Genomic DNA, 26,974 nt, shown 5'->3' on the forward strand with positions numbered 1-26,974 from the left:
TGTTAACGACCCAAAATGCAGTAAAAGTGGTGAAGAAATGGTAAGCGTAAAAAAAAAAAAAACATTAGGGCGTGGCCGAGTCAGAGTTCTGATTTGAATTCAACTGTTTGGGGGTACTAAAAATCAAGGTCATGGCAAGGAGATCCTCCAATCTGAAAGAGTTGCGCTCCGCCTAAATAGTGAACAATGTCGGTATAAGTGAAGATGATAAATCAGTGGCTTTTTATCATGATATACCTATATTTCTGGTCTGGATTTTTGTTTGAATTAATGTGAGCAGGACAATGACGTGGTTGCTGTTTTTCGTGTTTTGTTACTTTCTAATACCAGCACCGCATAGTCACTCACAATCACGCCTGACCGTTTAACACAAAACAACTAAACTAACCATTAGGCTTCGGGGAAGTAGATCTAGTACCACTAAACTCCGAGTTGTGCTATTTTCTTTGAAGCAGAACAAGGGGCAAAGGTTATATTAACTATCTCCGCACCCCTTCATCCCCCACACTGCCGTAATCCCTGTCACTTGGACTACTGTAACTTTCTCCTCTTTGGCCTCATCACAAATCCCTCCACAAACTTCAACAGGTCCAGAATTCAGCTGCCCATATTTTCAATCGAACCCCCTCCCTCCACTACATTGCTCCAGTCCACCAATAGCTCCACCGGTTAGTTCCATATTCAATTCAAAATCCCCCTGTTAACAATGAAGGCCATCCACAGCCTCAACCCTCCATATCTGTACAACCTCCTCCATTTTCCCGCTCCCTCCTGCTCCCTAAGATCCTCTTCTCCATAGACCTGTCCTTCCCCTCCACCCATTTCACTACTATGGGGAGCAGAGCAATCAGCTGACCTGCTCCCTCTCTGGAACTCATTACCAACCCCAATAGGAACATTGATTAATTTCCCTCACTTGAAATCACAACTCAAAACATATCTTTTTAAAGTAGCCTATTCCATCTGATGCCAACTGCTCTGTCACTTTTTTTTTTTTTACAAGTTTTTCAATTTTATATTTTTTTATATTTATTATTTCTTTAAAATCTGTATTTTCTGTAAATGGATATGTCTGTATGGATCATTGAGTGTCAAGTAGGGCCCCCTAAATCTTCTTCTTCTTTCGGCTTTTCCCTTCAGGGGTCGCTACAGCGAGCCAACTTTCTCCATCTAACCCTGTTCTCTGTATCCTCCACTCTCACACCAGCTACCTTCATATCCTCCCTTACTAAGTCCAAAAATCTTCTCTTTGGTCTTCCTCGAGACCTCTTGCCTGGCAGCTCCAATTCCAGAATCCGTCTACCAATATATTCTCTATCCCTCCTCTGTACATGACCGAACCATCTCAGTCTGGCTTCTCTGACCTTCTCTCCAAAACATCTAACATGTGCTGTTCCTCTGATAGACTCATTCCTGATCCTATCCATCCTGGTCATTCCCAAATAGAACCTCAACATCTTCATCTCTGCAACCTCTAGTTCTGCCTGCTGTCTTTTGGTCATTGTAACAGTTTCTAGTCCATACATCGTCGCTGGTCTCAGCACTGTCTTGTACACCTTTCCTTTTATTCTGGCTGATAGTCTTCTATCACATAGTACCCCTGACACTTTTCTCCACCCATTCTAACCTGCTTGGACCCATCTCTTCACCTCTTTTCCACATTCTCCGTTGCTCTGGACTGTTGACCCTAAGTACCTGTAATCCTCCAGCTTCTCGATCTCCACTCCCTGTAGCCTCACCGTTCCACCCGAGTTCCTCTCATTCACACACATATATTCTTTCTTGCTGCGACTAACTTTCATTCCTCTCCTTTCCAGAGCATACCTCTACCTCTCTGGGTTTTCCTCTACCTGTTGCCTGCTCTTGCCACAGATCACAGTGTAATCCGCAAACATCATGGTCCATGGGGATTCCTGTCTAATCTCATCTGTCAGCCTGTCCATCACCATTGTGAACAAGAAGGGGATCAAAGCTGATCCCTGATGGAGTCCCACCTCCACCTTGAACTTCTCTGTTACCTCTACAGCACACCGTACCAGTGTCTCACAGCGAGCACACATGTCATGCACCAGTCCAACATACTTCTCTGCCACTCCAGACTTCCTCATACGATACCAGAGCTCCTCTCTTGGCACCCAGTCATATGCTTTTTCTAGGTCTACAAAAACACAATGCAGCTCCCTCTGGCCTTCTCTGTACTTTTCTATTAGCATTCTCAAAGCAAATACTGCATCTGTAGTACTCTTCCTAGGTATGAAGCCATACTGCTGTTCACAAATGCTGACTTCTGCTCTCAGTCTAGTTTCCACTACTCTTTCCCATAACTTCATTGTATGGCTCATCAACTTAATCCCTCTATAGTTGCCAAAATTCTGCACATCCCCCATATTCTTAAAAATAGGCACCATCAGACTTTGTCTCCATTCTTCAGGCATCTTCTCACTCTCTGAGATCCTGTTGAATAATCTAGTTGGAAAATCCACCGCTGCCTCTCCTAGACACTTCCACACTTCCACAGGTATATCATCAGGACCAACTGCTTTTCCACTCTTCATCCTCTTCAATGCCTTCCTCACTTCACTTTTACTAATTTGTGCTACTTTGTGATCTACAATAGTCACCTCTTCTACCCTTGCCTCTCTTTCATTTTCCACATTCATCAGCTCTTCAAAGTACTCTTTCCATCTTCCTATCACTCTTCTAGCATCTGTCAATACATTTCCCTCTCTGTCCTTAATCACCCGGACCTGTTGCACATCCTTTCCATCTTTATCTCTCTGTTTTGCCAACCTGTATAGATCATTCTCACCCTCCTTACTATCCAACCGAGCATACAAGTCATCGTACGCCCTTTGTTTTGCCTTTGCTACCTCTATCTTTACCTTTTGCCGAATCTCCCTGAACTCCTGTCTATTCCCTTCAGTACTCTCAGTATCCCACTTCTTCTTTGCTAACCGCTTTCTCTGTATATACTCCTGCACTTCCCAATTCCACCACCAAGTCTCCTTATCTACTTTCCTCCCAGATGACACACCAAGTACTCTTCTACCTGTCTCCCTGATAACACTAGCTGTAGTTGTCCAATCATCTGGAAGATCACCCTGATCTCCCAGACTCTTTCTCAACTCCTGCCTGAAAACCATACAACACTCCTCCCTTTTCAGCTTCCACCACTTTGTCTTCTGCTCAGCCTTTGTCATCTTCATCTTCCTTGTCACCAGAGTCATCCTACTACAACTTTGCAGTCACTGATCTCTTTCAGGTTACCTCGTCTATACAAGATGTAGTCTACCTCTGTGTTCCTACCTTCGCTCTTATAGGTTACCCTATGTTCCTGTTTTTTCTGGAAAAAAGTGTTCACTACAGCCATTTCCATCCTGTTTGCAAAATCTACCACCATCTGTCCCTCTGCATTCCTATCCTGGATACCAAATCTGCCCATTACTTCTTCATCCCCTCTACTGCCTTCACCAACATGTCCATTGAAGTCTACACAAATTACCACTCTCTTATCTCTGGGGATATTCTGCATCACTTCATCTAACTCATTCCAGAACTTCTCCTTCTCTTCAGATTCACATCCCACCTGTGGGGCATAGCCACTAACAACATTGAGCATCACACCTTCAATTTCCAGTTTCAGACTCATAAGTCTATCTGACATTCTTTTCACCCCTAGGACGTTCCTAATAAACTCCTCCTTCAAGATAACTCCTACACCATTTCTCTTCTTGTCAGTACCATAATAATACAACTTAAAGTCTGCTCCTAAGCTTCTAGCCTTACTACCTTTCCACCTGGTCTCCTGGACACACAGTATATCCACCTTCCTTCTCTGCATCATGTCGACCAGCTCTCTACCTTTTCCTGTCATAGTCCTGACATTCAAAGTCCCTACTCTCAGTCCCAGGCTCTTTCCTTTCTTCCTCCCTCTCTGCTTCCAAACACGCACTCCTCCTCTTCTTCTTCTTGTTCTTGTTCTTCGAACCACAGTAGCCCAATTTCCGTTAGTACCCTGTAGGTCATCAGTACCAATGGCGGTCTTTGTTAACCCGTTCCACGACCGATCTTTTCGAACTATATCAATCTTTTTTGATAATAGTTATGGTTGACTCGCATGTTTGGTTTAGGCAAAAGTTTTACGCCGGATGCCCTTCCTGACGCAACCCTCTGCATTTATCCGGGCTTGGGACCGGCACAGGGAGACACTGCTCCGTGTCCCCCCAAGGCAGGCTTGGAGAGACACGGGCCAGTGCCGCCCTGAGGCTGCATTTAGGGCCCCCTAAATACAATGTACTATTATCAGTTTTACTTTTGAAACAGGCTTGCTTTGAGTTTGGGCAGGGATTTGTTGCCTTTCTGTCAGGTAATGCAAAAAAGGCAGAAATAAGTTGGAAACACTAGTAAGTGTTTAAGGAAGTGTTTAAGAAAAAAAATGCTCTAAGAATCCACATCCCCAAATATCAAGAAAGGCACATTTAAATAAAATGCATTATTATTATTACAACTGTATTTTTTACGTGGATTTCCGAGCTTGGCGTTTTTTGTTTGCTTTACTGATGAGTTCAAGAACAACTTTCAGTGAGTGTTGCTACTGGTCATGTGATTAAAGACGTCAAAGAGCGTATATGGGTAAGATGTTACCCCTCCCCCATGTTCGTGCGAGAAAATAAGACCGAGAAACAAAAGAAAAGCTGTTTTTTTTCCACAAAAGACTGCAACAGTAGGAGTTTACATCATCGTAATTTTATAAAAATCATTTCACAATTCAATCTTATTCAATGGCCTGGACAGAACTAACGAGCAGACATGCATCTCCGGAAACTGACGACCTCATTCCGGAAATTTACGGCTTTGCCCCACCTAGCGAGTTTGCAGGGCATCAAAACAAAAGCAGCATACACCAGGGAGCAGCTAGCAGTGTCGTGACTGTGTGGTCGTTCGTTGGACGCCGGCCTGCGGTCTCGCCATGTTCAAACCGTGCTGTGTTTACAGTGTCGGAGTTTTGGCTCTCCTTTTACTCATTGCAGGTATCTCGTTAAACTTGTCCGGCGCATTTGTACGCCTGGTGCAGTCGGCGGTGAAAAGGGTAAGCTGTGACCAAACTTCTGTAAATTTTTGTCTTCATGTATGTGTTTTTGGCCAGTGTTTCTATATATGTTTGGGAAAATTCCCCGTATCAAAGTCAGCATTTGAATCCGTGATTTGGTGTCGACCCGAAACCGCCAACATGGGAGCTTCATGACGTCACAACAGTGCGATATAGGCGTCTTATATCAGCTCCGTCAATTATGACATACAATTTCTCAAATCAGCATTTCAATCGACAGATTAATTTAAGGTGTTATATGATTCAGATACCATCGAAAATACACCAGATATTTTACCAGCCTCGTCGCTTGTCTGTACTATGAAATGTGTCGAGAAATTTTGGTTATGTTCAAAATACTCAACTTAATTTCTCAAAATTAATTTTTCATATCGTCCCTTCCTGTAAGATTTATCCCGCTTACACGGTCATTTGTTCCTGTTATGTCTATACTCTGTTTAAAGCCTCTTTTTTAGTGAAATAAAATGTCTTTTTGTATTAAGTTATTTAATTTACAACTCTAATAACCTCCATCTTTGAAGTAATGCGTTGACAGCTTTGGTGAAATGAAGTAGCCTGTTTCTCTCAACTGGTTGCCCCTATCTTATAAACAGAAAGTCATTCTGAAAAATGGCACAGAGGCATTTGAAGCCTGGAAAGATCCCCCAGCACCCATCTACATGCAGTTTTATTTCTTCAATCTTACAAACCCCCTGGAGGTGCTTGATGGTGAGCGCCCTGCTGTGCTGGAGATAGGCCCCTACACTTACAGGTGAGAGACAAGGAAAACAAAGTTGAATAAAGAAAACCAAATCAAACATCTTGCTTCTCAGTTAACAAGATATGATACCTTTAGTTGGATCAAAACGGAGGTGGTGCATTGTACATCATGCGTCTCGTGTTCTGGCAGTCTTTTCACTCAAAGATGTTCAGGAAGACGCTGGGGTATGAAAAAAGTTGGCCGACTTAAGGTCCTAACAAAATGTTTTTTGTTATATGTAATACTACCATAATCGGCTTTGAGTATATGATGTTTGTGGCTTCTCATTTAGTCAAAGACCATTTATGTATGTAACCTGAAAGGCAAATGTCAGTCTTAATGGTTAAATAAACAACAAAGTCAATGAAGGAGCTGTATTAGTTGAGGAAAGATTCCCTTGAAGCTCTTTAAATAAAAACAAAGTCAAAATTGTACCAAAATAAAGCACAGGGGGGATTAATAGGAGTGTGGACAAAGGTTATCTGACTGAAGCTTGTGTGTTTGAAAGAAGGAAATACTGCAATACTAAAACCTGGCTGTGTGACAAGAATTAATTTATAAAACTTCATAACTTCCAGGAATCGTGTTTTGTTTTATATTTTAAGTCAGAGTATTTCTTTCCCTTTTCATCTATTTTCTTTGTCACTCCTTCTTTCTCTACAAATGGAATGGTTCCATTTTGCAGTTGTGAGGCTTTCAGACTGATTGAAGTGCAAAGCTACCAACCATAGACCAGTTCATAAACGTCACCTCCATGTTGTCAACTGAATGACTCATGGATTCTTTTTTTGTCTTTTTTAAGATGTACAACATAACAGTATCTGAATATATTTTTTAAATAAATGCTGGCTCTGTGCCCCCACCCTGCCTCTGTCTCTTTGACAAGCTGTTCTACAGTTATCTCCACACCAGTCTCACTTAAATCAAATCATCATTGTCTTGCTCTCAGTTCTTGAGCAGATCAGTAATAGGAGCTGGGATTCTCCAGAGTTATCTTGACCTGCTCTAAAGTTGCGAGGCAGACATTGACCAGTTGCAGTTGCCTCTCTTTTTCTTAAACAGAAATAAACATTGCTCAATATCTGCTGGGATAGTCACATGAATCTGAGAAAGGAGCTCACAGAGAACATCTGCTTTTGTTCATGTTCAGATTTTGAGATTAATTCAGTTAAGTATTCAGTGTAGCTGTTAGGGAGGTGTGTGAGTATTCTCCAGCAGCAACAGTGCTGTAAGACATCATGTTGATGCACCACCATTCCAATCCTTTTGTTCTGTTATGGGTTATTGCAGGGAGTACCGGCCGATGGAAGAGGTGGACTTTCAGGACAATGGCACCAAAGTGTCAGCCATCAACACCAAAACCTACATATTCCAGCGCAACATGTCCCATGGGCCAGAGAGTGACCTCATCAGGACAGTCGACATCCCCGCTATGGTGAGTAACCACTGTTGTCATGGTATTACATCACCATAATACTTTCCTCTCCACATAAGCCTAAAACATAGCTTTTTTTTCAGTTAGCATTGATAATCTCTGTGGTGTGAACGGTACTGATTATGTCAAATAGATTTAATATATCTATGAATGTACCGTATTTTCCGCACTATAAGGCGCACTGGATTATAAGGCGAACAATGTATTTCAAACTCCATTTGTCACAGTTCAAAACGTTTCATAAAACGAAAGCACCAAGAAGGACCACCTCTAAATTCATTGATGTTTATGTCGCTAGTTAGTGCTGTTGCCTTCATTCGAATAGTGACTGAAGAGACGCTTCTACTTGCTGGTCTCTGTTCAACAACCCACTGTTCAAGTTTGTCCTTTAACTGTAGCCATCTGGCTTTGTTCCCTTGGAAACTCTGTTTGGTCTTCTTTACTTGGCGCAGGTCATCTTATTGCTTCCTCCACTTTGAACCTTTGATTCGTTAATATTTAATTCTCTCGCTGCTGCTCTATTCCCGTGTTTTATTCCCGCCTTCAGTTTAAACTGCGTTGTAAGCATGTCCCTAGAAAGGTGCCATTTTGGGGGCTTTATACACACATAAGTGGTGTGGGACTGGACTTCCCCTTTATCGTGTTTACGACTGCTACTTCAGCGACGCACGCACACACACACACACACACACACACACACACACACATACAAATGGAAATGAAAATGCACGCTTTGCGCGGTCATGTATCCCAGCATGCACCGCGCGCTACTTCTACAGGATTAAATGGAGTCAGCGGCAGCTTCCTGTAGTTGCCAGACCTTTTGCGGCTCAATATCTATTTATATATAAGGTGCACCAGATTTTAAGGCCCGCTGTCGTTTTTTGAGAAGATTAAAGGCTTTTAGGTACACCTAAAATCATTACTCACTCATGAGTGATTACCTCTGACTATTTTATCTTCTCCCGTGCCAGAGATCATCTCTACACAGGGACAGTGTTGTTAACCAGATTCTTTGTCTCTTCCCCCTGCTGCCAGACAGTGATGATGAAGTTCAAGGACAGTCCATTTATTGCCAAGCTGATTTCTGACTACATGGGGGGAACGGACAAAGGCCTATTCAGTACCCACACTGTTGGGGAGCTGCTGTGGGGCTATGAGGACGGGCTGCTCAGTGCCCTCAAAGTCCTGGATCCAAATCTGGACAATGTCTTCGGACTCTTCTACAAGGTCTTGGCCCGTGGTGCGAGGTTCACCAGCTGTAGTTATCGACAACAGTGCCAGTGTAAAGCCTGAAGTACATTACAGATACATATTGAGGGGGCTTATAGCTGTCATTATACTTGCAGGCAGGTTACACAGTTATTAATTACCAACATTATTGATTAATCTGTCCATTATTGTCTTTATTGGTTGAGCTGTTTGATAAAGATCTGGTAAAGCCAATCCTCTCAAGAACAATTGTACCACAGTAATCTTTAAATGGGTCTTATTGTGAAAGTATTTTGGTATTGATTTAATTGCTTGCAGCGTTTAAAATCAAGTTAACAGGGTCTGGTTGTGGAGGGTTTCTAGAGACAGACATGCTTATATTGCCATAAATGTGCAAGAAAAATACGCAAAATTAAAACTAACAATACAAACCAATAATGTGAGATGTTTGGTTTTGGACTTATGCCCTGCTTCCCTGTGCTCTGATGGTCACAGAGCAACGCCTCCAATGATGGGGAGTACATCTTATTCACTGGCCAGCAGAACTCCAGAGACTTTGCTCGGGTGGACACCTGGAACGGCCAAAGGTATCTGTTTTGTCATAACCGCTTATCCTGAACTCAGGGTCGTGCAGAGGATGTAGCCTATCCCATTTATCACTGGGAAAAAGGCAGTGTTTACCCTGGATAGGTCTTTAGTCAATGAAAGGGTCCTCTATATAGGCCACACTTTTACTGTAGTTTCAGGTAGTTTACCAAAAAATAGGATAACAAGTGTGTGTGTAAAGAGGTTGCGCTCCGTTGTGTGACTCCTCCCTGTTTTAGGTAATGATGGCAGAAGTGGTTCAAACTGGACACACGTCCTCCTCTTTTTTGGCTTTTCCCTTCAGAGGTCGCCATAGCGAATCAACTGTCTCCATCTAACCCTATTCTCTATCCTCTCTCACACCAACTACCTTCATATCCTCTCACTACGTCCATTAATCTTCCCTTTGGTCTTCCATTTGGACCTCCTGCCTAGCAGCTCCTATTCCAGCAACTGTCTACCAATATATTCACTATCCCTCCTTTGTACATGACCAAACCATTTTCAGTCTGGCTTCTCTGACCTTCTCTCCAAAACACCTAACATGTGCTGTTCCTTTGATAGACTCATTACTGATAGTATCCATCCTGGTCACTCCCAAGGAGAACCTTGGCATCTGAATCCCTGCAACTTTTAGCACTGCCTCCTGTCTTTTCATCATTGTAACTGTTTCAGTCCATAGAGCATCGCTGGTCTCAGCACTGTCTTGTTCACCATTCCTTTCATTCTGCCTGATAGTTTTCTATCGCATAGTACCCCTGACACTTTTGTCCACCCATTAGCCTCACTGTTATACCCGAGTTCCTCTCAATCACACACATATATTCTGTCTTGCCACGACCAACTTTCATTCCTATCCTTTACAACGTATACCTCCACCTCTCTAGATTTTCCTCTACCTGTTTTCTGCTCTCACTACAGATCACAACATCATCTGCAAACATCATGGTCCATGGAGATTCCTGTCTAACCTCATCTGTCAGCCTGTTCATCACCACATCAAACAAGAAGGGGTTCAGAGCTGATCCCTGATGGAGTCCAATCTCCACCTTGAACTTTTCTGTTACCCGTACACCACACCGTACCACTGTCTCACAGCAAGCATACATGTCCTACACCTGTCTAACATAGTTTCCTGCCATTCCAGACATCCTCATGCAATACCAGAGCTCCTCTCCTGGCACCCTGTCATATGCTTTTTCTAGGTCTCCAAAAACACAATGCAGCTCTCCCTGGCCTTCTGTGTACTTCTTTATTAGCATTCTCAAAGAAAATACTGCATCTGTTGAACTCTTTCTAGGCATGAAGTCATACTGCTGTTCACAAATGCTGACCTCTGCTCTCAGTCTAGTTTCCACTGTTCTTTCCCAAAACTTCATTGTATGGCTCATAAACTTTATCCCTCTATAGTTGCCGCAATTCTGCACATCCCCCATATTCTTAAAAATAGGCACCATCACACTTCGTCTCCATTCTTCAGGCATCTTCTCATATCTAAGATCCTGTTAAATAAACTAGTCAGAAACTACCACTGCCTCTCCTAGACACTTCCACACCTCTACAGGTATATCATCAGGACCCACTGCCTTGCCACTATTCATCCTCTTCAATGCCTTCCTCATGTCATTTTTATGAATCTCTGCTACTTTGTGGTGTACAATAGTCACCTCTTCTACCCTTGCCTCTCTTTCATTTTCTACTTTCATCAGCTATTCAAAGTACTTTTTCTATCTTCCCATCACTCTTCAATACATTTCCCTCTCTGTCCTTGATCACCCGGACCTGTTGTACATCTTTTCCATCATTATCTCCCTCTTTTGCCAACTTGTATAGATCATTCTCTCCCTTAGTATCATCAGGACCAACTGCTTTTCCACTCTTCATCCTCTTCAATGCCTTCCTCACTTCACTTTTACTAATTTGTGCTACTTTGTGATCTACAATGGTCACCTCTTCTACCCTTGCCTCTTTCATTTTCCACATTCATCAGCTCTTCAAAGTACTCTTTCCATCTTCCTATCACTCTTCTAGCATCTGTCAATACATTTCCCTCTCTGTCCTTAATCACCTGGACCTGTTGCACATCCTTTCCCTCTTTATCTCTCTGTTTCGCCAACCTGTATAGATCATTCTCACCCTCCTTACTATCCAACCGAGCATACAAGTCATCGTACGCCTTTTGTTTTGCCTTTTCTACCTTTATCTTTACCTTTCGCCACATCTCCCTGAACTCCTGTCTAATTCTCTTCAGTCCTTTCAGTATCCCCCTTCTTCTTTGCTAACCGCTTTCTCTGTATATACTCCTGCACTTCCCAATTCCACCACCAAGTCTCCTTATCTACTTTCCTTCCAGATGACACACCAAGTACTCTTCTACCTGTCTCCCTGATAACACTAGCTGTAGTTGTCCAATCATCTGGAAGCTCACCCTGACCACCCAGACCCTTTCTCAATTCCTTCCTGAAAACCATGCATTACTCCTCCCTTTTCAGCTTCCACCACTTTGTCCTTTGCTCTGCCTTTGTCCTCATGATCTTTCTTGTCACCAGAGTCATCCTACAAACCACCATCCTTTGCTGCCTGGCTACACTCTCACCTACAACTACTTTGCAGTCACTTATCCCTTTCAGGTTACCTCGTCTATACAAGATGTAGTCTACCTGCATGCTCCTACCTCCGCTCTTGTAAGTTACCCTATGTTCCTGTTTTTTTCTGGAAAAGGGGTTCACTATAGACATTTCCATCCTTTTTGCAAAATCGACCACCATCTGTCCCTCTGTGTTCCTATCCTGTATACCAAATCTGCCCATCACTTCTTCATCCCCTCTATTGCCTTCACCAACATGTCCATTGAAGTCTGCACCAATTACCACTCTCTTATCTCTGGGGATATTCTGCATCACTTCATCTAACTCATTCCAGAACTTCTCCTTCACTTGAAACTCACATCCCACCTGTGGGGCATAGCCAATAACAACATTGAGCATCACACCTTTAATTTCCAATTTCAGACTCATAAGTCTATCTGACATTCTTTACCCTTCCAGAACATTCATATCATACACAACATTCCTTCTTCAAGATAACTCCTACTCCATTTCTCTTCTTGTCAGTACCGAAGTTGCTCCTAAGCTTCTAGCCTTACTACCTTTCCACCTGGTCTCCTGGACACACAGTATATCCACTTTCCTTCTCTGCATCATGTCGACCAGCTCTCTACCTTTTCCTGTCATAGTCCCAATATTCGAAGTCCCTACTTTCAGTCCCACACTCTTGCCTTTCCACTTCTTTCTCTGCTTCCGAACACGCCTTCCCCCTCTCCTTCTTTGACCTTCAGTGGCCCAGTTTCGATTGGTAACCTTTAGGTTATTGTGACCAATGAGATGAGAAATGAGATGAGAATGGCGGTTGCTGTTAACCCTGGCCTCAACCGATCCGGTGTGATCTGGTTAATATGGTTGATCCAAACATGCAAATCTAACAGGCACACTGTAGTGAAAATAAAAGAAAGAAAAATAGAACAATGTGAAAGTTAAATTGGAAAATTAGATAAGAAGGAATGACAGCTAGTGTTGTATTGTTCCTGACCAGCTGAAGGCTATTTCTAGTTCTTGCATCGCAGCCAGTGAGTCTCAAACGCCAGCTCTTTGACCCTAACCTTCAGCAAACAAAGGATACATTGACGTGAAGCTGCAGCTGTGGCTTTGGCTAGACTCACTCTGACCTACACATGGTTTCAGCTGGATATGAATCCTTGGATTAAGTGTGTTGGTGTTGTTTGGTTTTATTTTTCCTCGCTTGTAAACTTTTAAATCAAGCAAAGCAGGAATGGTTGATGCAAGCTAACACATGAATCATATGTGTGGGTGCATGTGTACAAATTTTTGTCTTCAGCTCCCTGAACTGGTGGACCACTGATGAATGCAATATGATCAATGGGACCACAGGGGCTCTTTTCCATCCCGTTGTTAACAAGGACGAGGTGCTGTACATGTTCTCCTCTGACCTGTGCAGGTAAGTTCCACACCGGCCGCAAGGGATTAAATGAGACTGGAATTAGTCTTAAAAGTGCTATGGATTTGTATTATCACATGAAGCAGTAGTTAATTTTACTACTCAATTTATTTCCTAGGTTTATTTTGCAGGGACATTGCATATTCATAAATATTTTTGCAGATGTACTACAGTTAGCCAAAAGGCTGTTTTTGGTATCTGGTGTCCCTGTACATAAAGAAATGAAAGTCAACAGTGACAGAGTAGAACATGAAAAAAGAACCAGTAGTTTTCTATATTCTTAACATTTAACTGTAAATTGAGACAACACGATTGAAGAGACAGTAAGTAGTATGACAGCAAGGACAGGACACAAGACCATTGATATTACAAGAGGAGAAGTGAGACATGCATACAGATGATCTTGATGTTGGTAGTGGCATGTCTTGGCTGTAGATGAACCAGTTGAAGTATTTTTGGAGTGGATTTTATAAAACCATGTTTTATTGGTATACAATGCAAATCCAGTTGTTAATGAAAATGCATGCTGACTGAATGTGTTTTTTCCTAAAAAGAACAATGTTGTCCCCTTCTGCTGAAACTCCGTGTCAGGCAATAAAAGTTATTTTCAATGTTTACAAAATGGCTGAGGGGAGAAGCATATAATTATTATTTTTTTTATCAGACACAAATTTGAATACTTTATGATGCTCTTCCAACTTCAAAGGATATGTTTTTGCAAAATTGTGCAGTGGTTATATTGTAATGCTCTGTTGTCTTATACTTGTCTGTGACCAAGCTGTTAAGCAGTAGTTGATGTGAAACATGACCATGTTACACATCCTAGCCCGTCGAAGTGTTGTTGAACCCCTAACTGCCGCTGGTCGACAGCAGTCGACTGCTTATGGTTCATCCATGATAAGTAAATTGCACAGAATGAATTTCCCCGTGGGAATTAATATAGGATAGATAATAACAGTGGTGGGCTGTCAGGGCCTGCAAGGCTTTCTCTGCTGGCCTAAAAAAATATCTGAATCACAAACGTTAATTATATTTTGTCCATGAATACTTATTAAATAATTCCGAATGGTCTGTTCACGTCCTTCTTTTCTCCTGGTTGTGCCGCTTCCAGACATGCATTTTCATATTAAAGCATTTAACTAATCACATTTCAGCCATCATCTGTTGCCAGGCAGGGTCAAAGTCAAATGAATCTGCCTGGGGGGGCTGCACAATCAGTTCTGCAAGCCCTATACACAAAAAATAAGTGCTGATGACGCTGTTGCTTCAACCAATCAGATTTTGAGTTGGCAACATCAAAGCCTTCTAGCAGGCTACAGCAACGTCAGCGTATTCACGCCCTCTGATTGCATAGTCGGAAAGTGGACAAGTGTATTATCGAGGAGAAGCGTACTAGACAGCTGCAAACAGAAAGATAGTTGTGCTTGTTTAATATCGGTATTGTCAACCCACAATGGCTGCAGGAGGAGAAGAAACCGATTTAGTTACTAATATATTGTTAAAGCGATTTTCTTTTTGAAGAAAAGGTGGGCATAGTAAAGAAATGTCTGGCAACTCCAGAGCAAGTGAACATGTCACAGCCAGGAAAAGGATTTGTCTGACATTTTCAAGCCACGAACTACGACCGGTACCCCTGGCTCACAGGCTCCGAGGTACGCCGCAATTGTATTGCTGGGAGTGCTTTGAGCTGAAGCACAAGAATAATCGTACAACAGAATGATTGAACTCTTTTTGAGGAAAGAAAGGAAAATGGAATTTTTCTACAAATGATCAAAATTTTTGGTGCTAATGCTGCTATTTTCCTAAATAATCCTGCAAGTTTATGAGGTTATTATTGGTGCTTTTCATGTGTTGCGGCTGTTTGCTATGAAGGCATTTATTGTGGCTACTGTCCGTTTTTGTGGCTCCCACCCACCATGGAATCGGACTTTGTTGTTCCAGTGTGTTCAGATTTCATTCAGGGGAAAATGTCACAATGGTCAAGAACTGATCAAGCAAGAATGATTTTCAAAGTCAGGAAATACACTTACGAGAACATTAGAGAATATTGTTTGAATGGTTGAGAATTTGAATCATGGGGATCATTAACTATTTAATAGTTATAGTAATATTTATTCTCATTAATCTTCTATCAGCAGTAGCTCTACCAAATACATCATTTGTTGTGGATGTTTTAGAGAACTTATTGTTTGTTAAACTATGAGTTCTGTGACAATCTTGTGCTGAAAGCTGATTCTGAAGTATTTATTGGTCAAATTCTGATGCTTTTGGTTGAAAAGTAGTAGACAAACTCAATGGGGGGGGGGGCATCTGCTACTTTTCCCCCTTGGAAATCCAGGTCTAGATGTGAAATTAAGGGTACAGATCTAACCTCTTGGAGTAGAGGCCACTCTTAGGTGGCTGCTTCTTGTTCACACAGTACCTGCAGCAAAGTACTGTATTTGTTAATTAGTCTTCTTCTACTTATGGCTTTTCCCTTCAGGGTTCACCACCATGTAGGTGCTACAAGCACCTCAGGGATAAGCAAGGAGGGTAAGACGATTTGACACAGCACATCTCCTGTGAGGGGGGAGGTTGCGGTCCTATGGAGGAGTCCATTGACAACTGAGAGGCGGGGATATTCTGTCCATAATTTACGCAGCCACCGGGAGCTACCTCTCATTAGCCCTTTTGGTGGTCGAGAGCCACTGCCCTCAAGCCAGTCCAATACCTGGGTAATATCTGGATCGACTTGTTGCAATGCTCTCATTTCTGTGTTATCCCGGGAGAGTGCCGGCACGAAGGACGAGTCCGGCGCCTTGCAATCCCCCGCCTCATGGTGTTCCCTGGGGGTGGAGTCCGAGGTAGTGGGGTGCACGGTGAGTGGCGGAATTAGTAGAGTGTCTCTTTGGGGAGTACAGGGTTCTCTCTCACAGTCAATGGTATATACCGGTGCGGCCACTGTGAGTGAGGTAGCCTTTACCACCTCGGCCTCAGGGTCAGATGGACGCCGCGAGAGTGCATCTGCATTAGTGTGGTGTCGCTCGTCCTTGTGCACTAGAACCCAGTTGAACGGATCAAGCTCCAACACCCATCTTGCTCTGCGTCCTGTGGGATCCTTGTCAATGGACATGCCACGCAGACCGAGCAGAGGCTTGTGGTCAGTGACGATGGTAAATGCAGCTGACCCAATATAATGTCTAAACTGACAGACAGCCCACACTATCGCCCACAGCTCCCTGTCGAATGTAGACCAACACTTCTCTGTGGAACTGAGCACCTGGCTAGCGTATACCACCACTCGCTCTAGCCCATTCTTGTCCTGGGCCAACACAGCCCCAACGGCGTCTGTGGAGGCGTCTGTGTATACTTTGAATGGAAGGCTGAAGTCCGGCATGGTGACGACTGGGGCTGACGAGAGCACCCCCTTCAGGTATTCGAAAGCCATGTTACATTCAGCCGTCCACTTGAAAGGGGTGCCCTTACTGGTGAGGCGGTACAGAGGAGCCGCACGCAGAGCAAAATCCTTGACGAAACGTCAGTAGTAAGAGCATAGGCTCACAAATGCTCTCACTTTGGTTGGATTCTGTGGTGTGGGCCAAGTTCTGACCTTGTCCGTGTTTCGGGAATCAGGCTGCAAGCCATGGCGTGAGACAACATGCCCAAGGAACACAACATGATCCAGGTGGCACTTTTTAGGATTCAGCCTGAGACCCGCTGCTCGAATTCTTGAGAAGACTTCATGCAAGTTGGAGAGATGGTCCTCAAAGGTGGGGCTATATATCAGGACATCATCGAGATATACCATGCATACCTGCCATGGAAGCCCTCTGAGCACGAGTTCCATCATGCGTTGGAATGTCGCAGGTGCGTTTGTAAGGCCCATGGGCATCGATCGCCACTGATAAAGGCCCCGGCCTGTCGTGAACGCCGTCTTCTCCCTATCGTCCTCAGCAACCATTTGAGAAATCCAATGTGCCACCTGGAACCCGCCAGGGCGTCCAAGGTCTCGTCCACCCTGGGGAGGGGGTGGCAGTCCTTCACCGTAACGCTGTTCAGATGACGATAATCCAGGCAGAACCTCCAGCCACCATTCTTCTTCTTCACAAGGACAACAAGTGAGGCCCAGGGGCTGCAGCTTTCCTCAGTTACCCCGTCCGCCAGCTGGTCCATAGCTCTGTACAACCATCTGATATGGAATGCACCATTGCCGCCGTACCACTTGCCATGGGAGGCTGGCAGCCCTGGGCGCTGACGTAGTCTGTTCTCAAGGCCTCCCGGGCCATCTCACACCGTCCGGCAATGGTCAGAGCCTCCTCCAAATCCATAGCTCCCTGTTCTTGGCATTTGGCTTTCAGAGCAGGATCTAGTCCAGCCAGAAACCTTCGAAATTTCTCCTCACTCTGTGGTAAATCGCCATAGTTCGGGAATGCCTCATGAACTAGCTGGCTTATGTCAGCTGCATAGACCTCGAGGCTCTCCCCTGGAGCACGGGTACGGGCGGAGAGGTTTGTTTTGAACCTATCAAGGAACTGCTTCTGTCCAAAGGCCTCTACCAATTTCTCCTTCACTTGTGCGTAATCTGCCTGGACAAATGCTGGTAAGCTGTCCCAAAAAAGAAAAGCTGCTTCTGTCAGGCGTGTTGGCAAAATCCTCGATAACTCACGGTCAAGGTGATTATCACCAGTGCCTCCGACCAATGCCTTCACCGCTACCTCATACTGTCGGGCCCAGCAGGGGAAACTTTGTTTCCCCCCTCTGGAGAATGGCGGCGGAAGTTCAATTCTCACGCTGCTGTAGACCGGCGGTCCTCCTCGTTGCTCCTTATAGTTATAATCCAGTGGGTCCTCGTCGAATCGGTACATATTGGTCCCTGTTGGACAGTAGTAGGTCACCTTTTAATCCAACAACAACACGTCCGTGCTGGTTTCCAACACTAACCCCGCTAGCCGGTGCGAGCGCTAGCTGGTGTGAAGGAGTACGCTAGCTGCCTCGCTAAACTTTTCTTTGCGGTCAATATCTGTCTCTCTCTCTCTGACTGCGGTAAGTATCCCACCGCTGCCACCAATGTAGCCGAGTTATTGGGGGAAGTGGCCTGTGGATTCAATGAATCCACAAAACAATTAAAGCGAAGACTCCAGAGCTCTCTGGGGTAACGTTCCCGTCTTTTTATTCTTGTCCAAGTCCATCGCACCGTCAATTTTCCAACCCACAGCATGCCACACTTCCGCCCTCTCTTAGGGTTTCACAATAAGAGCCCCAAGCATCTACTGTGGTTACTGCTTACAATCGGAACAAGAAAAGAAAGATATGTTACACCAAGAATAGACATTTCATCTTGAAAGGCAATTTAAAATAAAAATAGAATAGAACAACGGGCTGAATAAGTATAGCCTCGTATTGCCTATTTGACGCATAAACATTCTCCCTCCTTCCTACTATTATCTATTACTGTTATGTTTTTGCTTGAAACTCTGGCACAACAATTTCCTTAGGGATAAATAAAGTTGTTCTCATCTCATTTCAAACAACGAACTGAGAATGTTCCCTGTAGGCTATGTTAACGTACCATATTACGTAAGAGTCATTCAAATAACTATAGCATATAGCAGATGCTACAACCAAACAATTGGTGTCCCTCTTAATCACTAAATCCAAGGAAACCTTCCTCGGTGTCACTTCTGAACAACTCCGCCAACTCCGAAGGTAGACAATGCGCCGCTTCATCTTCTACATCAGAGTCATCGTCAGTCACAGTTCCAATTATTCCAGCCTTTCTGAATCCCGACAGGATAGTGTCCTTGTATTGATAGAGACGATTGCGTCGCATGAAGCGGTAACACCAGGAAGATTGTCCCGCAAACTCATTTCCAGCTAGCTTTTAGCCCGCGATCAGCTGTTTTTGTTTTCCTCATTTCAGTAAGAGTAACCTCCGCTTTTCGCCAGTCCTTTCCAAGTTTCTCACTAACGTCAAACTTTCTTTCTGCTGCTTAATTGCCGTTTTCCGCTGCATATTTCACTACCTGCAGAATATTATTTTCTTTTCGGTGCCATTTTTATTCAGCCCTTCTCAGTTGTTTTTATAAGTTATGTGAATATTGAAATGATAAATTTTCACAGGTACAGAAGTCGCTGGTAGCATCTTTTTTCACAATGCATGTCTGCCATGACCCGCCCCGCTGAATTTTGATTGGTTGGCGTGTGTGTATGATGATCGCTATTATATTAGACACACGCAGACACAGACACACACACATCAGAACAAGAGAGCTCAATAATTTCACACATTAGTCGCTCCAGAGTATAAGTCGCACCCCCGGCCAAGCTATGAAAAAATTGCGACTTATAGTCTGAAAAATACGGTAACCAAATTTTCTGTGTCCTCTTCTCTCACACCAACTAACTTCATGTCCTCTTTCACCACACCCATAAATCTTCTTTTTGGTCTTCCTCTAGACCTCCTGCCTGGCAGTTCCAGACCCATCATCCTACTACCAATATATTCTCTTTCCCCTCTCTGTACATGACTGAATTCTCAGACCTTATTTCCAAAAACACCTAACGAGCTATCCCTCTGATAGACTCTTTCCAACTTCTCATCATTCCTCTAGCATCTGTAAATACATGTCCCTCTCGATTCTTAATCAACTGCACCAGCTGTATACAATTTTCACCTCGACCTCTCTGTTTTCCAAACCTATTCTCCCTCCTTACTATCTAAACTAGCATTCAAGTCTTTGCTACCTCTTGGTGTTTATCAGTGGATGGTAATTACCAAGTATAACAACTGCCGTGCTCCCATCTATGCAATGACTAACCAGTGCTGTCTGTTTCTCCAAGGTCTCTGTATGCTGTGTATGAGGAGGACGTGATGGTGAAGGGGGTCTCTGGCTACCGTTTCTCCCCCCCGAGTGAAGTGTTTGCCAATCTTACAGTGAACCCCGGCAACGCAGGCTTCTGTGTGCCTGCTGGAAACTGCCTTGGCTCCGGCGTTCTGAACGTCAGCCCATGCAAGCAAGGTAAGGGAATCATTGGGCGGATGGGCTACCTGGGAAAGCACAACAAATAAACAAATGAATATCCTTTGTTTGCTGTGGTGTGTTCAGGGGCGCCCATTATAATGTCTTCACCACACTTCTACCTGGCTGATGAGAAGTTTGTCAAAGATATTTTTGGCATGAAACCAAAGAAGGAGCATCATCAGACCACCATTGACATCTTCCCGGTAGGAAGTTCAGGATGCACAGCCTTCTTTACATTTGTTCAAAATCTTATTGTTGCAACTGGGGTGATTTTCTTCCCTTGAAAACATTTCACCATTTGACTTCGTCAGTTCAGAACTGAGTCTCAGGTGGCATTTGCTGAATGTTAACATGCTGACATAGTTAACTAAATTATTAAACATCACTGAATATTAGCCATGTGCCAGTATACCACTCTGACCTCAGGCGGTGTTATCTGCTGGGTCTCACTCTTCAAGCTAAAGCATAGTATTTTTTTCATATTTAGCCACTAGATGGAGGTGATGGCTCAGGCTTGTATTTCCACGCTGCTTAGCTTCCCGGCCAAGATTCTGGCTTTAAGTGCTTATAAAAATATGTTTAATTAAAAAACAACAATCTCAAAAACTCTGAAAGTAAAGGGTAGTTGTTATGAGAGTTTCTTGTTATCCAGCGATAAGTAGTTAAAGTTCTATAATTCACCAGTAGTATTTAATTTATAAATATTTATGAAAATGAGCACAACTTAAACATCTGCAGAATGAGGGCATAAGGGCAACTTTGACTATTTGCATTGTTGCCCTTAGTATGTTGCTATTGCCCCGTTCTACTGGCATTCATTTTTAGGGACACCTCCCAATTGCCTTAAAAATCTCATCTGTTTAGTTATTATTTTCTTTACCTGTGGAGGTTGTTGTTATTTTACACACACAATGCATTCTGGGACAGCAACATAAATTGTTAGTGCAGGAGACAAGAAAAACAAGTAGATAAGGTGGTAAAGGAATCTTGATCCCGTGTTTATGGCTAGATTTTCTTAGAATAATACAGATTGAATGGGGTGGTGTGGCGCAGGGGATTAGAGCTGTTGTCCTTGGAACCTAACATTCCTAGTTTGATTCCTTGCTTCTCTTAGCTTTTTGTGACATATTAAATGCAGCGGTCAAATTTCACTGGGGAAATTTCACTGGTCACGCTCTATTTATAACTAAATGTCTCGGAATGTCTTTCAAGATTCTGTTAGTCCCCGAGGAGAAATTAGTGTAGTTTTGACAGCAGCGTCCGATGACGAACAGGATGGAACATCACAAATCACTGAAGGAAAAAAATAAATTGATTGGAGAAAACACATTTATTGAAGACAAATGAAATAATGAAAATTTGGCTTGGTGGAAATTAGAAGAATCAGGCACCTTCTTAGTTGTTGATGCTGAGAGGCATTCTCCAGATGAACCGAAGCTGTGAACAATTCAAAAAAATCTATAACAAAGAACTCTAGTCTCTTAAGGTGAAGATGAAGCCACTGGATTTGAAAGAAAAAAAAATCTATAACAGGAGATGATTGTGATTTGCAGCTCACAGGAACAGTGATGCAGGCAGCCAAGCGACTCCAGGTCAATGTTCACGTGGAGAAAATCAGTACATTCAGGTGGGTGACTTTATCAGGGTCATTGTGTTATCGATATTGAATTCCGGTCTTTTAGACATTTTCCATTGAAATAAGTATAAAATATGATTTTTCTGAAAAAAGGATACCTACACCACCCACGTGACTATGCTTGGTGTTAAGGATGATTACCAGGAGTTTTAATTTCAGGGCAATCATGCCACCGTCATCTTTATGAAGGGACTTTGATATGGTCTCGCCTTGTTCCTTAATGTCTGATAAGCCTGCTGCAAAAAAACAGCACCCAAGTATTTTGAAACATATTTTAAAGTAATACTGTAAAAGGGTCATCATGAATATTTTCATTTTTTATTTTGCAGCCCAACAGGAGACATCAGGACTTTGGTCTTTCCTGTGGTTTACCTGAATGAGGTATTTGCTCTGCTGTACACACGAACAACAATCTGTCAGCCAGTCCTGAACTGCTTTATAATTGAAAAAAAGTATAGAAAGTCATGCTATTTTTTGTCTGTTTGTAAAAGCAGATTTTTAAGGGATAGCTCATGATAAGTCTTCTGTTAAAAAAAAAATCCAGCCAATTTTAATGGTTTAAAACAGGGGTGCTCAATACGTCGATCGCGATCTACCAGTCGATCGCAAAGGTAATACTGGTAGATAGCATGACATTGAAAAAAAAAAAGATGTCAGCCTATCATCCATCCCATCATTTGATTGATTGAAGCCAGTCAGATGACATCTGATTTTTTTCTGACACTGAGGTCACTGCACATGCACAAACACAAAGTCCAGCAAAAAGTTACCTCCAATTTTTAGCCCTCGTTTTTTTCTCTTAAACTTAAAGAGTATAAAATGAGTGGGAGAACTTGACCAAGTAAGAAGACGAAAACTTATCACTTTCATACGGAATTGGAGGAGGTCTTTTTTTTTTCATGATGAAATTTTTGAAGTGCTTTCGCCTCATCTGCCAGTCTAACATTGCAATACCAAAGAAGGGAGCGGCATTTTCAGACTGTTCATGGAAAATACAGCATGGACATTCCGCTGCAAAGCGAGCTGAGAAAGAGTAAGGTGAAGGAACTAAAATCCCAGTTGTCTGGACAGCAGTCATTTTTCATGCAAAGTACTTCAAAAGCAAAAGCCGCGACCAAAGCATCGTTCGGGGTGAGTCACATCATCGTTAATAAGGCTAACAGCTACTGTCTGGACTATGCATCCCTGGCTGATTCAATTCAGTACAAGTCATCAGAGTGAAATTGGGTCATGACAAAAAATGTACATATTTTGTTTTGTGTTGTGCAATATTGGTTCATGCGGTTGTGCAAGGTACATTAACATACATTGTGTGAGCACCCCTGGCTTAAAATTCTCAGCCAGTTGTTGCCTGATTTTTGCTTATCCCTGCTGACTTGTGTGCAGAGTGTTGTTGTTGATGATGCATCTGTGGTGAAGCTGAAGTCAATTGCTGCCAATCAACAAATCGTGATTGATGTGCCCTTCATGGTGATCAGCCTCGGCATAATTCTGGGTGTCATCTTCATGTTTCTGATGTGTCAGCAAAGAAATCCTCAGGTGAGCCAGGATTGGTTTCCTGATAATGATGCCAGAAATCTTTGTCATTGTGAAAACCCAAACGTGAGTGAGAATTTAACAGGCACTGTTCTGGACAGGAAAAGTTGTGCAGTGTTGGCAACTGGACTTGCATTTCCTCACATGAAGAAGTTTCACCCCTCATCTGAGAGGCTTCTTCAGTTCTAATGACCGACGGGGAGTTTCCAAATATAACAGCCAGGTTTTTGGGCGGGTCCAGGATATGGTGGCTTGTTGTGTTAATGAAACAGATAATCTGTAGAAGCTCGATGTAAGGGTTGGATTGTGAATAGGTAAAGCAAAACAAAGGAGTGAAACCTGCTGAATCACATGAACTGAGGCTCATGTGGACGTTACTGGGGGCTGGTTCTGGTGGTGGGTCTTTCCTGGTTGTTTGGAGGGTGCAGATGGGCCTGGTCCGGGTATGCAAATCCGTCTTGGTATTGATCTCAGTACGGCTTTGGACGTTAATGACAGATTGTGTCTAAGGCCCTTCCTCTGTTCAGAGATGTTTTTTTCACTTTGGCTGGAGAAGACAGATGGTTCGAGGGAGGAGAGAAAGAAGCCATCTTTGTCAGAGCACAGACATTGCTTCAAATGAATGGCCCTTGTCCTTAAATTGTACGTGGATCGCAGAATTCTGTCCTGAACTGATGGCTCACCTGTGTTGGGCCATCTGTTGTTGTCGAATCATCCGGAAGCTCTTCCTGACCACCCACAGCCTTTCTCAACACCTCCTTGAAAACAATACAACACTCCTCCCTTTTTCAGCTTCCACCACTTTGTCCTCTGCTCTGCCTTTTGTCCTCTTGATCCTTCCTTGTCACCACCACATTCTATTCACCTCCAGAACGTTTGGACACCTGTGGGGCATAGCCACTAACAACATTGTGCATCACACCTTCAATTTCCAGTTTCAGACTCATAAGTCTATCTGACATTCTTTTCACCCCTAGGACGTTCCTAACAAACTCCTCCTTCAAGATAAGTCCTACTCCATTTCTCTTCTTGTCAGTACCATAATAATACAACTTAAAGCCTTCTCCTAAGCTTCTAGCCTAACTACCCGTCCTCCTGGTTTCCTGGACACATGGTATATCCACTTTCCTTCTCTGCATCATGTCAACCAACTGTCCACCTTTTCTGGTCATAGTCCCAATATTCAAAGTCTCTACTCTCAGTCCCAGACTCTTGCCTTTCCTCCTCTCTCTCTGCTTCCAAATATGCCTTCTTCCTCTCCTTCTTTGACCTACAGTAGCCCAATTTCTATTGGTTCCCTGTAGGTCATCGGTACCAATGGCAGTCGTTGTTAACCCGGGCCTCAACCAATCCGGTATGATCTGGTTATTATATTTGATTCGTATGTTTGGCTTTGGCAAAAGTCTTACGCCAGATGCCCTTCCCAACGCAACCCTCTGCATTTATCTGGGCTTTGAACCGGCTCAGGGAGGCACTGTTCCTTGCCCCCCCAAGGCTGGCTCAGGGACACACCGGCGCGTGCCCCCCCAAGGCTGCATTACACCTAGCTTCTTCAGATCAACTCTTCAATTTACACAACAAGGCACTGTAACCCAGACCCGCCAAAAATCCTTGCAGTTACATTCAGAAGGTCATAAGAACTGGTGAAGTCTCCCGGATGAGGGGTGAAATGTCTTCAAGTGAAGAAATTAAAGCCCAGTTGCCACGACAAGAAAATTTGGACAAGAATTCACCATCACCTGGATGACTGAGAACCTCCACAGACTTGTGCAGTGTTAATGTCATTGTATTTATTGTTATGAAACAAAACAGATTTTTAGAATGATAGATCAGTAATTTGGAATGCCAGCAAGGTTCTGCTCATCAGCATGTGGTGACTGATATTAACTGTGACTGCTGTATGGTTGTGTTTTCAGAGCACAGACACAGGGCGACAGCCGCTGCTCTCATCGTAGTGGAAAAGGGCCATGATAAGAAGTGGATGTGCTCTCTCCAGCTCCCAGCGACAGTTTGCTTGTTATTTTTATGGTTTTTAGTTTCCTATTAATCAAAGTCCAGGGTTATAAGTGAAAAAGTTTTTGTGTGCATGTGTGCGTGTGCATGTATGTGTGAAAGGCCCTTAAGTAGGGACGAGAGTCTAGTGTCTAATGTGAGAATGTCACTGATTATAAGAGATTATGAAAGCCGCATTAGGGCAAAAACATTTTATTTCTGGGGAGGGGGTTCATTTTTTAATCATCTAAGAAGAAAAACGTTAGATTTGCAACGCCCTTTCAATTATTTATTAATTTCTCAAAATGACAGTGAGTTAAGAGTAGCAGTAAGCAAAATATAATCACCAAACTGATGATTTTGATATCTGCTGTCTGAAACCTGTTGTTTGTTATGCTTTATATAAGGTTTGATTATTAATTATTGCTCCCTAAAAGCCATAAATCCTCCAGGATTGGTCAGAGCGCTAAACCTACAGCAACATGGATGAGCTCCCTCCTCAAACCTTGCATTGTTCTTGAGTGGCTGCAGATGGTCCCACCTTGACATAACACTCCTGCGTGGTGCCAGTGGTATGAGGAGGAAGGCTGTTTGGCCTTAGCATGCAATGTTACACAGGAAGAAGTGTTGGGATGTGGAGAAAGGGTATGTGCTTTTATTTTCTCCCCAAAGAGAAAAGCAAATTTGACAGAGCCATTTGGCCCAGTTGTCTTCCATTATTGTTTGAGCTACATTGTTGCTGTCCACTGCTAGCTGAACCATTCTAAAAGGTGGGGTTTCCATCCACTTGTATTTTGCATGAAATAATTTAAATTAACAAGTAAAAGGAGCGCAAATGAGTCAATTTATTTAGAAATATTATAAAATATGTGTTTTTAGAGGTGTGGATTTGAGTTCAGTGGAAACCATTGTGGTCCTCCCATCCACCAGAAGGTGCTGTTGAAAGAAACTGCTACTGCAGCATCAGTCATGTTTAGCTTTTTAGGTTAGTTTGTTTTGATCAAAAAAGCCAAGTATTTTTGCTGCCTCACTGACGAACTGCTGAATAATGGGTTCAGATAGCTAGCGTAGCCTGTAAGGACAATGCTCCTTGAACAGATTGTGTTGACAGTGCCAGCCCCCCCCCCCCATAGTTAAGGGCAAATGCTCAGGAAGTAGCGTCTCCTCGTGCTTATTCCAATAAACTACCCATAGCAGTGTTTATGGGAGGACAGTCAAAGCTTCCTGTTGCAGGTTTTCTGGGAATCAGTTTAAAGAGTTCCCACAGATCTGGACAGAAACCCGACCACTAATTGCCCTGTGCACAGCTTTTCTAGTTCTTGTCATCTCTTCCATGTAAATACAAGCTAAACATTACTTCTCAACTGCAAAGCCTGTGGGTGAATAACTTTACACACGCTGAATAGGTCACATATCAAGCTGTTTGATGTAATAAACTTGGTGTGCTTTACCCCCACTGCCTTCTTCATTTTGTTTAAAGTTCGAGGGTAAAGCATTTATCACCTTGTGACAACTTGACAACTTAATTAAATGATAACCGTTGCAAAACATATCCATTGTATCAGAACCAGGTACACACACACCTCTAGACTTTCACAGAGTATAAATATTCTAAACAAAAACTACACTCCAAGCTGCTAAGAGTATATAAGTTAATCAAGTCACAGATTATGTACATAGCATCAATTAACAATTGTTGTCTTACAACGCTATA

The 26,974-nt window shown here is 43.1% G+C and overlaps 1 protein-coding gene across 2 annotated transcripts; it reads left to right on the forward strand.

Moving 5' to 3' along the window:
* Window positions 1-4,850: 4,850 nt before the first annotated feature.
* On the forward strand, window positions 4,851-26,710 carry scarb2c (scavenger receptor class B, member 2c). Of its 2 annotated transcripts, XM_086152653.1 has the most exons (12): window positions 4,851-5,089; window positions 5,704-5,861; window positions 7,140-7,284; window positions 8,323-8,514; window positions 8,992-9,083; window positions 12,976-13,095; window positions 19,915-20,093; window positions 20,181-20,299; window positions 21,650-21,723; window positions 22,062-22,113; window positions 23,119-23,271; window positions 25,185-26,710. In XM_086152653.1, the coding sequence occupies exons 1-12, from the start codon at window positions 4,970-4,972 to the stop codon at window positions 25,221-25,223; spliced, it is 1,443 nt and encodes a 480-aa protein (XP_086008779.1). In that variant the 5' UTR covers window positions 4,851-4,969; the 3' UTR covers window positions 25,224-26,710. The 2 variants fall into 2 exon arrangements, with proteins under 2 accessions (XP_086008779.1, XP_086008780.1); XM_086152654.1 differs by lacking the exon at window positions 8,323-8,514 and having other exon boundaries at window positions 4,854-5,089.
* The last annotated feature ends 264 nt before the right edge of the window (window positions 26,711-26,974 follow it).

The sequence above is a fragment of the Fistularia commersonii genome, chromosome 9, assembly GCF_037954325.1.
Source record: "Fistularia commersonii isolate RoL2024-O1a breed Wild chromosome 9, RoL_Fcom_v1.0, whole genome shotgun sequence".
NCBI classification, from domain to species: domain Eukaryota; kingdom Metazoa; phylum Chordata; class Actinopteri; order Syngnathiformes; family Fistulariidae; genus Fistularia; species Fistularia commersonii.

Bases quoted from the DNA above. Each gene is read 5' to 3' on its own strand.
- scarb2c (XM_086152653.1), top strand. From the start codon at position 4,970: ATGTTCAAACCGTGCTGTGTTTACAGTGTCGGAGTTTTGGCTCTCCTT. The intron at 7,285-8,322 runs GTGAGTAACCAC...CCCTGCTGCCAG, and splicing joins CAGTCGACATCCCCGCTATG to ACAGTGATGATGAAGTTCAA. The intron at 8,515-8,991 runs GTCTTGGCCCGT...TGATGGTCACAG, and splicing joins TCTTCGGACTCTTCTACAAG to AGCAACGCCTCCAATGATGG.